General features: G+C 40.4%; 1 protein-coding gene across 11 annotated transcripts in view; it reads left to right on the forward strand.

Annotated features, from left to right (window-relative positions):
• The window catches only part of apaf1 (apoptotic peptidase activating factor 1), a 216,482-nt gene that overhangs the window by 127,575 nt on the left and 72,046 nt on the right, over nucleotides 1-16,861 (forward strand). For 9 of the 11 annotated variants that reach the window (XR_005944817.1, XM_041202763.1, XM_041202764.1 and 6 more), the window contains one exon: nucleotides 376-501. Coding sequence is in view for 8 of the 11 variants with exons in the window: in XM_041202763.1 (XP_041058697.1) it covers nucleotides 376-501 (126 nt within the window). In the remaining 3 variants the exon portion in view is untranslated. Of the gene's footprint in view, nucleotides 1-375; nucleotides 502-6,784; nucleotides 6,921-15,695; nucleotides 15,856-16,861 lie in introns of those variants that run through there. The other 2 variants (XR_005944818.1, XR_005944819.1) reach the window with 2 other exon arrangements.

Here is a 16,861-nt window from a genome sequence, read left to right on the forward strand (position 1 = left end):
TTGCAACCTTCCCAATAAAGACTGTTACCTTTGCAAAACTTATACCTGCAGAACAGTTTTTCTTTGTTTTTGTATTTGAGGATATTGTACTGCAGTTGCTTTGGTTAAAAACACAAAGCACAGAGCAGATAAATTGGGAAATTAAAATGGAAAGCCGTCAGGCTCTCAGCAACACTTAGCATTTTTGCAGCACGCAAAGTTTGCTAATACTATAGACTATTATTTGATTTGTGCAATCATAGCTTTTACAGTGCATCATTTAACTGACTCAATGCTGCAAAACTTAACCATTTTGCTCCAATTCTTCTCTGCTCCTCATCATTTCTTCTGTTGTGATAAAACATGTTAAATCATCGATATATCCTTTCCCCTAAGGTTCTGGAGCTCCCTAGTGGTAAAATCCTCAAGACCTTAATAGGTCACACAGAATGTGTCCAACGATGTCAATTTACACCTGATGGGATGATGCTGATTTCAAGTTCTGATGATGCCACAATAAGGGTAAGAAAGACCTTTGTTCTGAAAGTCTTATTCTGTATAGGTATACTCCTGTCTCATTTGAACCTTTTTGAATCTTTTTAAATAGAAAAATAGATTCTGTCTTCACCCTTATGGTATTAACCACTTAGCTTGACAGTGCAGAACTTTGATGTTTTTGTGCTCAACATTGGTAAAAAGCAAGCTCAGACCTGAAAGCAGGAAGCACTTCTTAACATAGAGTGATAAATACTTGGAATAGATTTCTGGGATCTGTAATGAAGGTAAAAGTTCTGGAATTATTCAGGAGACAGTTAAAACGCTGTGGTGGGGAATTTATAATATGAGGAAGACTAGTTAAATAATCTTATCTGTACTTTGAAAATATTGAATCAGAATTTTAGTTTTAATTAACAAGCGCTGCATGTAAATATCACCCCAGTTGATTGACAGGAATTCATGTGCAATTATCATGAATTATTACAATTGTCGATTGAGCTGGTTCTTCAGAATCATGTATTGGCTTGCTGTCTGAAATTCTTGGGGAATGAGAACTAAACACATTGTATTAGGAAAACAAATATCTGTACTCATATTGTGTTTTATGTGGAAAGTTAGGGATAATATAAACTTTAGTTGCATACTTTTAAAGTCCACATAGTATCAGTGGATCTCCTATATCTTTGCCCACAGGAAGGATGAAATGTATTTCCCTGCATGCTGTAGGTAAAGTTGCACAGATCAACAGCTGTTGGAACTTAAGTTCCACCAAATAGAGGAAGAGTGGAGATTCAGGTGTAACTTTGTGTCACAGTGGTGATGCCCAAATAAGGCGAGTGTGACATACATTGAAAAATTAGTATAGATTAAGTAGTTGAATGACAAGCAGTGCAATTATTTGTAGTAAAAGAAAAAATGAACAGCACAATAGGAGGCCATTTGACCCCTTGTGCATGTGCCAGGCGAAAAAGAGCAATGCAACCTCTATTCTTGATAAGTAAGGTGGTGAAAGGTTATCAGGCATAGGCAGGAATGTGGAATTGAGACCACAGTCAGGTCAGCCATGATCTTATTGAATGGCGGTGCAGGCTCAAGGGCTACTCCTCTTCCCAATTCACATGTTTGTATCCAATCTCTCCTCTTAGCTAAAATTCTTCATTTCTGGCGACATCCTCTTAAATCTCCTCTGTACCCTCGCTAGTATTCCAGCTGCTTTCTAACTGGTGTTTTATACAGTTCTAGCGTAACCCCCCTACTGTTATATTCTATACCTCAGCTGATGAAGGAAAATATCTCGTTTGATTTCTTAACCACCTTATCTACCTGTCCTGCTACCTTGAGAGATCTGTGAACTTGCACTCCAATGCCCATCTGTTCCTCTGCACTTCTCAGTATTGTTACACTGTAACCTTTCCAATCCAGAAATCTATTGCTCAGAAACATCAGTTGTCCGGAATTTTCTTGAGCAGACCCGAGCAACTGATGACACCATTTTAGTACAGTACTTTGAGAGCAGAAACATTGACGATACAGTATTTGGATAAGTAAAACTGCTTTATGACGTTCAATCACTGTTTTATGTTTCAGGCCAATATTTACTCCTATGGTGTTTTCTGATTCACAAACTTGTGTTTAGGCATTCTAAAGTCATTCTATAATCCAGAGAATTCCAAAATCCAGGAATGATTTGGTCCCAAGCATCCCATGGATGACGTTACAGTGTACTTGGGACAAAAAATGAAAAGATGACATTTAAGAAACCGTTTGATCCAGTGGCCTGACATAAACAAGTGGACATTTGCTTCCTGAATTTAAGGTTGCAACTTTAAGTCCCAGATCTGTGATCAGTCTCATCCCACTTACCTTAACTATGTGACAAGTTGAGCATCTAGAGTACCATGTTGACTGGTCAGTGTGTGTCATTGATCATTGTGCAGAAATTTGCAGCTTGAATTGAGAAGGATAAGTGATGAGAAAGACATCAGCCAGATGGGAAGACTGCTTCATGCAGGTAGAAAAATCAATCTGAAATTGGGTTCATAGCCAACCCTTAAACTGTGGTACATTGCCTTTGAACAGTAGAAAATGATCCCACATGGGGACTTCATTCAGCTCTTCGGTTGTTAAGAACAAGTTTGAAAGTTCTAGTTTTTGTCAGATGTTCCTACAGCATTTGGGAGAATGTTGGAAAATCACAGATCAAAATTTACTTCTTTGTAAAATATAAATGTTTTTTACAACAGTAGCCCTGATGTCAACATCATAAAGAATCTAAATATTTGATCAACCATTTGAGTACATAAACATTATTATCTTGCATTTTTGTAATTCAGGAAATTGAGAAAAAAAATAAATACTGCTTCCTCTTGTAGTGCTGGGCTCAAGGTTGATACTAATCAACTTGGTAGACATAAAGAAAGACATTTAGGCCTTTAATGCTGCCACATTGGTGCATTAAAAATTTACCCTCCTCTAACTTCAAGAAGTAGTGTAACATTAGCAAAATATCTGCAATAAGTCAGAACTGCCTTCTCCACCTGTGTAGGATACACTATAGTTTATTCTCATAGGATTAGTTTTCACTTTCTTTTTAATCCGTGAATGGTATGTGAATTTGTATTGTAGCCATGGATGAAATCGTTAAATTGTTCTTTCCCTGAATACTTAATATGTCAATGCACAATTTAGCTAACTGCTGTTGAGATGTGATTCCTGCCTCTTTGAAGAAAACATAGTGAATAGGTTTTGAAATAATGGGTGCAAGATAGCAATTGAAAGTTGGACAATGGGGCATAGTTGGTAAACAAGTTGGCATTTGGTGTTTTGTAGGAACTACCTCATTTGTGGCTGCCTTGTTCACAATAACTGTTATTAGGATATAATGAATCATCTCAGAGTATGACTAGAGGCCTAGAAAGATCTTGAATTTTCCTTTTCAATTTGTAGTGAGAAACAAGAACAATGGTTTGATGAAGGTTATGTATTTTCCAGGGGGGGGAAACTAAGTAATTGCATTTATTTCTCTGTATGACCACTGCTTAGAAGCATTGAGTATGTAGCGGCCTGACCTAAGGCAATAAAATGTTTAGTGTCCGATGCAAATTCTTTTGCACCTGTGTATGAACAGAAACCCTTGAAGTGTCTTTTCTCAATTAGATTCAGATCATTGGTGACTCGTATCTCAACATGTCTCTTTCCTGAGAGACATCAGCAAATAGTGTATGTTAAAGCACTGAATGAAATTCTTTCCTTGTTGGGGGGGTCAGGGGGTGCAGTTCCCACAAACAATGCCTTCACCTCAGAAAGAAGAATTGTAGCTCCCTCCACTTTAGAGGATAAATTCATCAATTGTTCAATAATTCAACAGTTACTCTCAAATCATGTTTGTCAAGGAGTTGCAGCTACATATTGTAACTTTGTCTCCAACTCATGAGCTTCTTAAGTGCAGTGCCATCTAACAATGTGGACTTGGTACAAGAACCCCTTCAAAAATACGAGATTTATTTTCTAAATTTGTATCCCTATTTACAACATAAACGTGGGTTGACTAGTTAAAAATCCAATTCTGACTCCATGCCTGAAGCTTTAGAAGAACTAGCAAAGCAAGAACGTTGTGCAATGTTTTTCCTACGAAAGTTGATTGTATTCAGCAATTGCTGCTAATTGTTTCCACTGTGGTATGGTCAGTTCAGTTTCTATATTTTACAAGTTAACTTTAAAATCATTAAATTGTTGTTTTAATCCGGTTTCACAGTGAAAGATTTCCTATTGTGCATAAAATGACTGATGTGCCTGGCTGTAATTTCAAAATCTTGATTCGTTTGAGAATTATTCTCGATATGCAGTAATCGTTTGAATTTTTGACTCATTTTTATTCTCTCTGTTCTTCCAAATAATAGAAAAAAAATCTAATAAGAATTGCCCTCAGTGCGTCAGATTTTAGAGCAGGCAGCATCTTGTGTCATTTTGAAGAGTAGATGCTTCAGTTGTGAGATTTTGCACCGCATGTGTGATGTATGCAGGTCACCAATGATCACTATAGCCAGTTCAAAGAATTAGAGTATATGGATAATCTTCCTTCATGCCTTTCTTTGAAGTTGAGTAACTTATCAGTCAGACTGCTGTTAAATAGGGATTCCATATTGGAACTGTCTTTGCATTCGGCATCATAGCTTATTTCCAATAACGAAACAATGCTGACAAGGCTTCAGACCTCTTATTGGCTGTTGGAGGGTGAATAGCAAGATTCTGAAAGAGATCAAGGAACCTGATGGGTCAGGTGTTAGGACCCTTTTGTCACAACTCTAATCTACCAAAACATTGGGGAATCAAAGACCAATGCTCTTGAAAACCCCACCACCAAGGAAAATAAGTTCAATTTAACAAACTACCCCCTTTTTCCACCCTAGCAAGGCTGTTCCTTCCTATCAGCAAAGAGCTCACCCCTAAGAAATATAATGCAAAGACACTAATGTAAGTTACGGTCCCAACTTAGCAATAGCTCATTTCTCAGACCCATTGGAAAGCCAGCAACTGAAGCTGGGGAGTAACTGAAGCTATCGTACCACACAGCTGACATTGTAAATAATTCGCACTTTGGCTAATTCATGGAAATTGATTTATTCTCAGAGAAATTTGAGAATTGCAAACTGCAACAGGAGAATGTAACTCTCACTGTCCTGTCTTGTATGACGTAGGTACATATATGGATATTGATTAAGGCGAGGAGACATCCAGCAATACAGAATCATAAAATTGTTACATCACGGAAGGATGCTATTTGGCTCATTGTGCCCTTGCTGGCTCTTTGCAAAAACAGCTCAGCAAGTTCCACTCACCCGCCCTTTCCCCATGGCCCTGCAATTTTTTTTAAACTTCAGAGACTTATCCAATTCCCCTTTGAAAGCCGCAATTGAATCTGCCTCCACCACATTTTAGATGGTACATTCCAGATCCTAACCACTTGCTGTGCAAAAAAAGTTTTGCTTCATGTCGCTATTGGTCCTTTTGCCAATCACCTTAAATTAGTGTCCTCTGGTTCTTGACCCTTCCTCCAGTGGGAGCAGTTTCTCTCTACTCTGTCTAGACCCCTCATGATTTTGAACATTTCTATCAATCTCCTTTCAATCTTCTCTAAGGAGAACAGCCCCAGCTTCCCCAATCTATCCACATAAAACTTCTCTGCACCTTCTCTAAAAAGTTTGCATCCTTCCCAAATGCGGTCCCTAGAATTGGACACAATACTCCAGTTGAGGCCGAGCCAGGGTTTTATAAAGGTTCATCATAACTTCCTTATCTTTGTATTCAATACCTTTTGTTTATAAAGCCAATGATCGTATATGCCTTTTAACTGCCTTCTAAGCCTGCCCTGCCATCTTCAAAGATTTCTACATATATACCCCCAGATCTCTCTGTTCCTGCACCCCCTTTAGAATTGTATCCTTTATTTCATGTTGCCTGTCCTCGTTCTTTCTACCAAAATGTACCACTTCGCATTTCTCTGCATTAAATTTCATCTGCCACATGCCTGCCTATTCCACCAGCCTATGTCTCTTGAAGTCTGTCACTATCCTCCACATACCGCACAATACTTCCAAGTCTTGTGCCATGTACAAATGTTGAAATCGTGCCTTACACACCCAAATTCTAGGTTATTGATTTATCTCAAGAAAATCAGTGCTCCTAGTACCAAACCTTGGGGAACCCCAATGTACATCTTCCTCCAGTCCAAAAAACAACTGTCTCCTGTCTGTCAGCCAACTTTGTATCCATACAGCCACTTTCTCTTTTATTCCATGGACTTCAACCTACCAGGCATGTCTATAATGTGCCAGTTTATCAAATGCCTTTTGAAAAAGTCCGTATACGCTACATCGACCACATTAACCTCATCAACCCTCTCTGTCACCTTATCAAAAAACTGTCAATTTGGTTTAATGCGATTTGCCTTTAACAAATCCATGATAGCTTTCCTGAATTACTCCACACTTATCCAAGAGACTTTGTCTGGATTATTGTTTCACTTTCTCACCGCCAATGTTAAACTGACTGACCTATATTTATTGGGCTTATCGTTATAACCTTTTTTTTGAACAAGGGTGTAAAATTTGCATGATTTTTAAAAAAAAGCTTTTCTTTCTCCTACACAGTTGTGGGTTGGGAAAGAGATTCCCAGTAAAAGTACATACCTTTAGCTGAGTAATATTTGGGGGAGAGTGGGTTCATTAGTGAACCAGACAGGTTTTTATAACAATCAGCAATGGTTTCATGGTCATCATTTTTAACTCCAGATTTTTATTGAATTCAGATCTCACCATCTGCTGAGGTGATATTCGAACCCAGGCCCCCAGAGCATTATGGTAAAAGCAAAATACTGCAGATGCTGGAAATCTAAAACAAAAACAAAATGGTGGAAAAACTCAGCAGGCCTAGCAGCATCTGTGGTGAGAGAAACAGAGTTAATGTTTCGGGTCCGTATGACCCTCCTTCACAGCATTACCTTGGGTCTCTGAAATACCAGTTTAGTGACAATACCACTATGCTACCGCCTCCCTAAAGGTCCTCGCTCAAAGTTCCTTCTCTTCAACTTGTAGCCAAGCTTTCACCGGCATTCTGCCTGGTAACTAACAGAGCAAACAATCTTTTCCCTCTTCAGACCATAATGGCTGCTGTCATGTCTGCCTCCCCTCTCTGTGCCTCCCCCTCTCTCTCTCTCTCTCTCTCTCTCTCTGTTTCCCCCCTCTCTCTCTCCCTGTCTCCCCTCCCCCCCTTTCTTTCTTTCTCTCTCTCTCGCTGCCTCCCCATCTCTCTCTCCCTGTCTCACTCCCTGCTTGTCTCTCTTCCACTCCCTTTTTCCCCTCCTGTCTCTCTTCCTCTCTCTCTCTCCTTCACTCTCCAACCCTCCCACCTCTCTCTCTCTCTCTGTCTCTCCCTCCCTGTCTCCCCTCCCCGTTTCTTTCTCTCTCTCTCTCTGCCTGTCTCTCTTTCTCTCTCTGTCTATCTCTATCTCTCTTCTCCACCCCCCCCCTCTCTCTCTCTCTCTCTCTCCCTCTCCCCCTCTCTTGGTCGCTCTGTCTGCCCCTCCCCCTCGGCTGATCCGCTCGCCCTCCCTCCCGCTCGGCCACTCGGCTCTCTCTCCCTCCTGGGTCACCCCCCCCCCACCCCACCCCCCTCCCTCCCTCCATCTCTCTCTCCCTCTCTCCCTCCCTCTCTGCCAGTCGGGTCGCCCTCCCTCCCTCCCCTGCCAGTTGGGTCCCTCTCTCTCCCTCCCTCTCTTGCGCTCTCCCCCTCTCTCCCCCCTCCCCCCCACTCTCACTCACTCCCTCCCTTCCTCTCTCACTCCACACCAACCTTTCCTCCTTCCCTTTCTGCCAGTCGGGTCGCTCGCCCTCTCTCTCTCTCTCCCTCTCTCCTCTCTTCCTCTCTTCCTCCCTCTCTCCCCTGTTAATTGGGTCCCTCTCTCTCACTCCCTTTTTCTCTCTCTCTCCCCTTCTCACTCCCTCCCTCTCTCCCTCCCTCCTTTCCTCCTTCCCTTTCTGCCGGTTGGGTTGCTCGACCTCCCTGTCCCCCCACCCCCCTCTCTCTCTGCCGGTCGGGTCGCCCTCCCTCCCCTGCCAGTCGGGTCTCTCTCTCTCTCTCTCTCTCCCCCCCTCCTTCTCCCCCTCTCCCCCTCTCTCTGCCGGTCGGGTCGCCCTCCCTGACAGTTGGGTCCCTCTCCCTCCCTCCCCCATCCCCCTCCCTCCCTCCCATCCCCCTCCCTCCCTCCCTCCCCCAGCCCCTTCCCCCCCTCCCTCCCCCATCCCCCTCCCTCCCCCATCCCTCTCGCTCGGTCTCCCTCCCCTTCCCTCCCTCTCCCTCCTTCCTTCCCTTTCTGCCGGTTGGGTCACCCTCCCTCCCTCCCTCCTCTGCCTGTCTGTCTCTCCCTCCCTCCATTCTCAATGACTCTGAGACAGAAGGTTTGCAAAAACACCTGCTTCTGCATTTGGTTTCAGGTGTTAAACCTGGCACATATGTTTCAATAATATCTGACCTGGGTCCGCAGCACCCCATGGTAACCAAACTATGCAGGCTTGTTGTCCAGAGGTACTCATAGCAGATCACATGACTTTTTAGGACTCCATTTTACCTTGAATTAAAGAGAGATTCCAAAATGTAATAATCTTAAAACCTCACATTTATAACACTTTTCTGTCCTGAAAGCACAAAACTGAGAAAAAGTCAGTTGGCCCATCAAGTCCATTTCTGTAACTTGTGGATTGTGATAGAGAATCAATCTCAGGAGATGTGTGTATCTTCCATAGACCAGTTAAGAACAACATTGATAGAGAACTGGGAAAGTTGGTCTGCACAGTTTAACAAAACCACATAACTGAGAAGAAATAAGTTAAGAGGAAGGAAATTTAAACACTCAAAAATATTCTTCAATTGGATTTGAAGTATGTAGTTATCCCTGAAGTAACATTTAATCCCTGACACAGGATAGGATAATTCACAGAGTCAGTTCATTAATTTACCTTTCCTCGGTTGTGTTTATTTAGCAGGTTAATATAGTTTACAATTTACCATGTAAAAGTATGAACAAACATTTTGTGCTTGGTAATTTTATGGGGAGATTCGTAAAAATATGGTATCGAACAGCTTTAGTGATACTTGTTGAATATGGTTGAGTGAAATATTTCTGTGAGGCTCACTGTGTACCAGTAGAAGCACTTTTTGCTGATGACTTATTTTCTCCTTACATTTTTAATGTCTTCATTCTTGCTTCAGGTTTTCTCTATAATGCTCATAAGTCTTGATGTTTGCATTGCAATTCCAATTTGGCAGCTTACTGTATAAGGGAAATTGAAACTAAAGCAAATAAGTGAAGCCCTACTGATATTTTTAATAATGGTTCTTGTATTAGCCTTGTCATGACTCACTGGGGACAGTGCACTGTAATATCAAGCCTCACTGTTCCCCGAGCCGCGAAAAATGTGAAAAAGTTTGATCAAACCACCAGATTGCCCCAATTCTACCTAACTGTTTAATTTAGGTTAACAGGATACAAGCACCAGGTTCGTAAACTTAATAAGTAAGTAACTGTTTATTGAACAAACTGTCGTTAACCAGCAGCAAAAGAAAGAAATATGACCTGCTAATTTCTAAGACTATAACTTAAATTGTACTCCTTTCTTAAATCCCTATACATACACATGCAAGACACACAAAAACATGGATTTTAAGGGTGGGATAAAACAATTCGATAGCACCAATTCCGGAGTACAGGATTCGTTGGGTTGATTTTGATCAATGTCTTCCAAATTCCTTTCAGTTCTTGTTGATGACACAAGGTGGTCTTCCAGCACTTTCAGCATTTAGTTCACTTGGTTGAGCACTTGTCTTTTCAATGTCTTTAACAGTGATTTTCCCCTTTTGCCTCTTGACAGGGGTTTTCAGAGAGAGAGAGAGAGCAGGTTGTAGAGATATGAGAAGATAAGCCAGCTAGCTATTATTGTGGAATTACTGGAAACTTCCACACTCAAGAGAAAGGTTTTAGGTCTTGTTCCTTTTCAGACTAGGAGCTATTCAGCTGCACTGCTTCTCACACAAAACCTGGCCAGGAGCTAATTAAATGCTTTTGTCAGGCAGCTCCCTTGGTCCAGGACTCCTTTCAGGCAGCATCCTGTCTTTCATGGCACACTCTGCAGCATTCCAGGACTGCAACTTTGTATATATCTCACATCCTGTTCCAGTGGGCATGTCTTTCAACCTGCAGCCATTGTAATTTTAAAATCCACCTCCCAGCAGAAAATCAAAAGATATGCTCTTTACAACAGTCCAATAGAAATAAAAAGATGGATTCCTTACAGCCTCGATACTGTTTTACAATGGAATTAACATAGTCTGAATCTTTATTATGAATCTGGTGTTCACAATTATACGTACAGTATTTACAAAAATAGATCAGTCTTGATAACAGTTGTCCTGTCTGATGTGAGTGAAGGGTCCTGTTTTAAATGGATGCCTTGGTTTTCCTTCGGTTCAGTCCAAATTTTAAATCTGAAGTTCTAATGTCTTTTTGAATTAACAATATAAATTATATACCTCCATTCAATAAATTTCCGTTTGAGTGGATAATTGAAGATACTGCCAATTGTAAATGGGAGCAAGTAGGTGAAAATTCGGTTTAATAAAGCAAAGTTATAGAGGTTATTTAGCCCGTCAAGTGTTTCTCCACAAGAACTAGTTGGCCTAATCTTGCTTGCTTCCCAAAACCACTAACATTCCTTTTTTCAAGTAGTCATCTAATTCTCTTTTAAACAAATGTGTAGATTCTACTTCAACAGTTTTGTAACACAGAATTCCGAATTCTAACCACTGTGCATAAAACAATCTGTTCTTCTTTCCCTTTATTTTTGTTTATTATCTTCATTATTGTTTCAACTGGTCAGTGAGACAATCTAGCACTACTTATAAACTTCAAAAGCTTGGGAACACTATCAGATCACCCTCAACTTTCTCATAATCTGCTAGAAAATAGTCTTAACTTCTCCAATCGCTTGTCTGGAAGGCCTTGTTTCTTGCAACATCATAATCTATCTGCTATACTTATTTTATTGCTTTTATAATAATGGGGTCCCCAGAATTATGCGATCATAGAATCATGGAAAGTTTACGGCACAGAAGGAAGCCACTTGGCCCATCGTGTCTGTGCCGGCTGAAAAATTGAGCCACCCAGCCTAATCCCACTTTCCAGCATTTGGTCCGAAGCCCTGCAAGTTACAACATTTCAGGTGCACATCCATATGAAGTTAGGAGCAGGAGTACATCTCTTGACCCTTCGAACCTGCTCCACCACTTAATAAGATTATGGCTGATCTGATCGTAACCTCAACTCCACCTTCCCACCTATTCCCAATAACCTTTCACACCACCCCCCCCTCCCATTGCTTAGTAAGAATCTACCTACTTCTGTCTTAAAAATATTCAAGGACTCTGCTTCACTGCCTTTTGAGGAAGAGAGTTCCAAAGGCTCTCAACCCTCTGAGAGGAAAAAGATTCTTATTTCTGTCCTATATGGGCGACCCCTTATTTTTAAACAGTGGCCCCTAGTACTAGATCCTCTCCACATTAACCTGTCAAGATCCCGCTGGGTCTTATTTTTCAATCAAGTTGCTTCTTACCCTTCTAAACTCCAGACATGAGCCTAGCCTTTCCAACCTTTCCTCATAAGACAACCCACCCAATCCAAGTCTTAGTTTAGTAAACCTTCTCTGAGCTGCTTCCAACACATTTACACCCTCCCTTAAATAAGGAGACCAATGCTGTGCGCTGTACTCCAGATATGGTCTCACCAATGCCTTGTATAACTGAAGCATAACCTCCCTACCTTTGTATTCAGTTCCCCTCACAATAAATGATAGCATTCAATTAACTTTCCTAATTGCTTGCTGTACCTGCATACTAGCCTTTTGCTATTCATGCACTAGCACACCTAGATTCCTCTGCATCTCAGAGCTCTGCAATCTCTCTCCATTTAGATAATATGCTCCTTTTTTATTTTTCCTGCCAAAATGAACAATTTCATACTTTCCCACAGTATGCTCCATTTGCCAGGTCATTGCCCACTAACATAACCTATCTATATCCCTTTGTAGCTGCCTTGTGTCTACTTTGCATCTTACTTTCCTACCTATCTTTTGTGTTATCAGCAAGTTTAGCAACCATATCTTCATCCAGGTCATTTATATAAAGTTGAGGTCCCAAGGCTGATCCCTTGGCACACCACTTGTTACATTGTGCCAATAAAAAAAGACCCATTTATGCCTAAGGTAAAGGCAAAATACTGCAGATGCTGGAAATCTGAAACAAAAACAAAAAGTGCTGGAAAAACTCAGCAGGCCTAACAGCATCTGTGGAAAGAAGAACAGAGAGTTAACATTTCGAGTCTGTATGACTTCTTCAGAACATGTTCTGAAGAAGGGTCATACAGACTCGAAACGTTAACTCTGTCTTTCTCTCCACAGATGCTGTCAGACCTGCTGAGTTTTTCTAGCACTTTTTGTTTTTGCTCCATTTATGCCTAACCCCTGTTTCCTGTTTGCTAATCAATCTTCTATCCATGCCAATATGTTACCCCTTACATCATGAGCTTTTATTTTTTGCAATAACCTTTGATGTGGCGCCTTATCAAATGCCTTCTGGAAATCTAAATACAGTACATCCACTGGTTCCCCTTTATCTACAGCATATGTTATTTCTCCAAATAACTCCAATTTTTTGGTTAAACATTATTTCCCTTTCATAAAACCATGTTGACTCTGCCTGATTACCCTGAATTTTTCCAAGTATAATACCTAATAATAGCTTCTAGCATTTTCCCAGATGTATGTTAAGCTAATTGGCCTGTAGTTTTCTGCTTTCTGTCTCCCTCGTTTTTTGAATAAATGAGTTATATTCAATATTTTCCAATTTATTGGAACCTTCCCAGAATCTAGGGAATTTTGGAAAATTAAAATCAATGCATCAACTATCTCATGAACCACTTCTTTTAAGACCCTGAGATGAAATCCATTAGGACCTGAGGTCTTGTACCACTTCCCTGGTGATTGTAATTTTCCCAAGTTCCTCCCTCTCTTCCATTTCCTGTCTTACAGCTATTTCTGAGTTGTTACTTGTTTCCTCTATAGTGAAGACTGATGCAAATAACCTGTTCAATTCATCTGTCATCTCCTTACTTTTCCATTATTCCCCAGACTCACTTTCTATAGGACCAATGTTCACTTTGTTAACTCTTTTTTAAACATTGATAGAAATTGTTATTATCTGTACTATATTTCCAGCTAGCTTTCTTTCATACTCTAATTTTTCCTTCCTTAACAATCTTTTGGTCATTCTTTGCTATTTTTTATGTTCTGTCCAATCATCTGACCTGTCACCAATCTTTGCACAATTATATGCTTTTTCTTTAAATTTGACAATATCTTAACTTTTTTAGTTAACCATAAATGGTGGGTCCTCCCCTTTTTCTTTCTCACTGGGATGTATCTATTCTGTGTATTCTGAAATATCCCCTTAAATATCCACCACTGCATCTCTAGTGACCTATCCCTCAGCCTAATTTGCCAGTTCACTTTAGCTATCTGTGCTTCTATGTCCTCATAATTGCCCTTATTTAAGTTTAAAATGCTAGTCTTGCACCCACTTCTCTGTTCCTAAAACTGAATGTAAAATCCAATCATATTATGATCACTACTACCTAGGCGAGGCCATTAATTAATCCTATTTCTTTGCACAATACCAGGCCTAGTATAGTGTGTTCTCTGGCTGGTGTCAGAACATGTGGTTCTAAGAAACTACCCAAAAACATTCTATGAATTCCTCATCTAGGTTACCTTTGCCCATCTGATTTTCCTAGTCTATGTGCAGATTAAAATCCCCCATGATTATCACTGTACCTTTCTGACAAGCTCCCATTATTTCTTCCTTTATACCCTGTCCTACCCTACTGTTGCTGTTAGGGGGGGCCTGTACACAATTCCCGCAAGTGACGAATTGCCTTTATCATTTCTCATCTCTACCCAAATTGTTCTTCATCTTGGTTTCTTGAACTTAAGTCACCCCTTAATTCAATTAATAAAGTGAACCCAAGATTATAATGCAGATTTTAGTGGAGAAAAGTATTATTTCTACTCAAATGCAATAGAAACCAGATGCCTTGTCTTCTGGGATATGCTGGAAATACTCTGAAGTCAGGCAGCATCCTAGTCATCTTTAGGATGTCCAAAGATTTCCACCTGACATCTTCCTCCCTTTTGAATGTGCTAATACCATCATTAATTAACAGAGCTACCCTCCATCATTTCCTAGCTTCTGGCCCTTCCTAAATGTCATGTACCCTTCAATATTCAGGTCCCAATCTATGACCAAGCACTTTTTAAATGAATTGAGGGTTTCTACCTCTACCACTCTTTCAGGCAGTGAGTTCCAGACCCTTACCACTCTCTAGGTGAAAAACATTTTCCTCATCTCCCCTCTAATTCTTCTAATCACTTCAAATCTACGCCCTCCCAGTCACTGCCCTCTCTCCTAAGATAAGTAGGCCCTTTTCATCCACTCTATCCAGGTCCCTCACAATTTTTTACATCTCAATCAAATCTCCCCTCAGCCTCTTCTGCTCAAGGAGATCAACCCCAGCCTATCCAATCTTTCTCATAGCTGCAATTTTCCAGTCATGTCAACACCCTCATAAACCTTCTCTGTACCCTCTCTAATGAGGTGACCAGAGCTGCGCACAGTACTCAAGTTATGACCTAACTAATATTTTATATAGTTCCAACATAACCTCCCTGTTCTTACGTTCTGTGCCTCAGTTAATAAAGGGAAGGATTCCATATGCCTTCTTAACCACCTTATTGACTTGTCCTGCTACCTTCAGTGGACATTTACTTTAAGATCCCTCACATCCTCTATACCTCTCAGTATCCTCCCATTTATTGTGTATTCTTTTGCCTGGAACGCTGATTGATTCATTCCAGAATCCAGCTGCTGCTTACTGCTAGGAACATTCTAAATTAACTTCTGGGCAAGTTTGACCTACACTGTTTCATAGTGGTGCTGAAGTGAATATATAGTTGAATAAACTGGCACTGGACTCTGTCTGCTTTTCAACCAGCACATTTCTCTCTCTACACACTTCTGTAACAGCTGGCATGTCATGCATGAAATTCTGGTGCTTATGTGTACACTGTGTCTAATATAAGCAGCATGTGCGTATGTACAAATAAAGTAGTCATTGAGGCACTCAGCAATTTATTGCCCATGTGAATTTGACCGCTGAGCCTAGATTACAGATCTGTGTCAAGGTAATGTTAAAACAAAAACTGATTTTAAAATAAAATGCTAGATCACTGTAGGCAGTCTATTTATTTCTATTTCTTTTAGTACATAGGAATGTAGCGATTACATTCCATTGTAAATTTATATTTGTAATTCCAGTTTCGCTGTGAAAAAGTTACAGTTTTAATCTTTTTGAACAAAGCTGTATCTGGCATCAGAAATGATGTATGCCAGAGCACTGAAGGATATGCAATGCAAATTAGAGCAATGTGCCTTAAGCATTTAGATGTATCTTCTCTAAAATGTGGAATTTGTTTTATCGCTTTTGAATGCAAGTGTTAGTTAAAGCATATATCATGAATAATTCAATATAAATTCAGGCATTGGGCTTGATTTCACAGTCAACGGTGAAGCAATGACACTCTTCCCTGACCTTGGAGAAAGCTCTCCACAAAGGTCCACTCTGTAACATGGATTCCCTCTCTCCTGACATCAGTGTGAATCTGGCACCAAGCCAAGGATAACTCCAGGCATCCAGCAATAGCAGTGCCCTCAAGCAAGGTAACTACCTAATCAGAATGAAGTATTTGCACAGGCAGCGAATGTAGAATTTCTTACCTTATCTGAGAAATTTGCATTCAACAAGTATAACATTACGTTTTCAGAGCCGGTGACGCTGTTTAACAGTAATCATTAACTTAGTCTGCTGTTAAAAACCCAGTTACACCTCATTCAACAAGGCTTACCTTTTTCAAGGGTTTTTACAGCAAGAAGAGGAGAGAGAGCAAGACTGGAAGTTCTCATCAGTTCAGTAATTTCCAATTGATTACATTCTGGTGGGGACTTTAAAGTGCACCCTCCGGAGAAGTGTGGTATCACTAACAGCAACTTCCAGCTTTCCACTTTAGCTGCGCATGGACTCTAGAAATTGTTGTCCATATCAGAGGGACAAAGACAGCGAGCCTTGATGATTTCACTGTCATTACTACTGCAAAATCTGGGCCATTGTCAATTCAGTAGGTTCTGAAAATTGCATTGCACTTTTTAAAAGTGATTAGAACTATCAACATTTTTTTCTCAAAAAAAACAATCTGAATGCACTGAGACAGTAATGGAGGAAGGAGCAAATCGCTTTTATGTAGCACCTTTTTGTATTCTCAGCCTCGAGAGCTACCGACTGAACCAAGTTGATCAAGGGGATGGCCTTGAGCATTGGTATCCTGAGTTGAATTCCAGTTTCAACTGGGATTCATAAGTACAGGTTTTTCTGGAGGGTAGATTTCATTATTATTGTGTAACTCACTGAATGAATAGGTTAGCAAGATCTCTTTTCTGCACAGTGAACCATTACATAGCATTGGGATGAGAAAGGGAGAGAATAAAATTGGAAATGATTATCAGGATCCACCCCAAGATAGTGGTTTGGTTACTCAACAACCATTTCTAAAGTAAACATGAATATAAAAATTGTGCTGGGGCAGAGTGTAAATATGAACAAATGGGAAAACTATCTTTTTCCCAGTTGACTGAAGAACATTGATTGCCTCGGGATTGAGCTATACTGAGA

The sequence above is a fragment of the Carcharodon carcharias genome, chromosome 13, assembly GCF_017639515.1.
Source record: "Carcharodon carcharias isolate sCarCar2 chromosome 13, sCarCar2.pri, whole genome shotgun sequence".
NCBI classification, from domain to species: Eukaryota; Metazoa; Chordata; class Chondrichthyes; order Lamniformes; family Lamnidae; genus Carcharodon; species Carcharodon carcharias.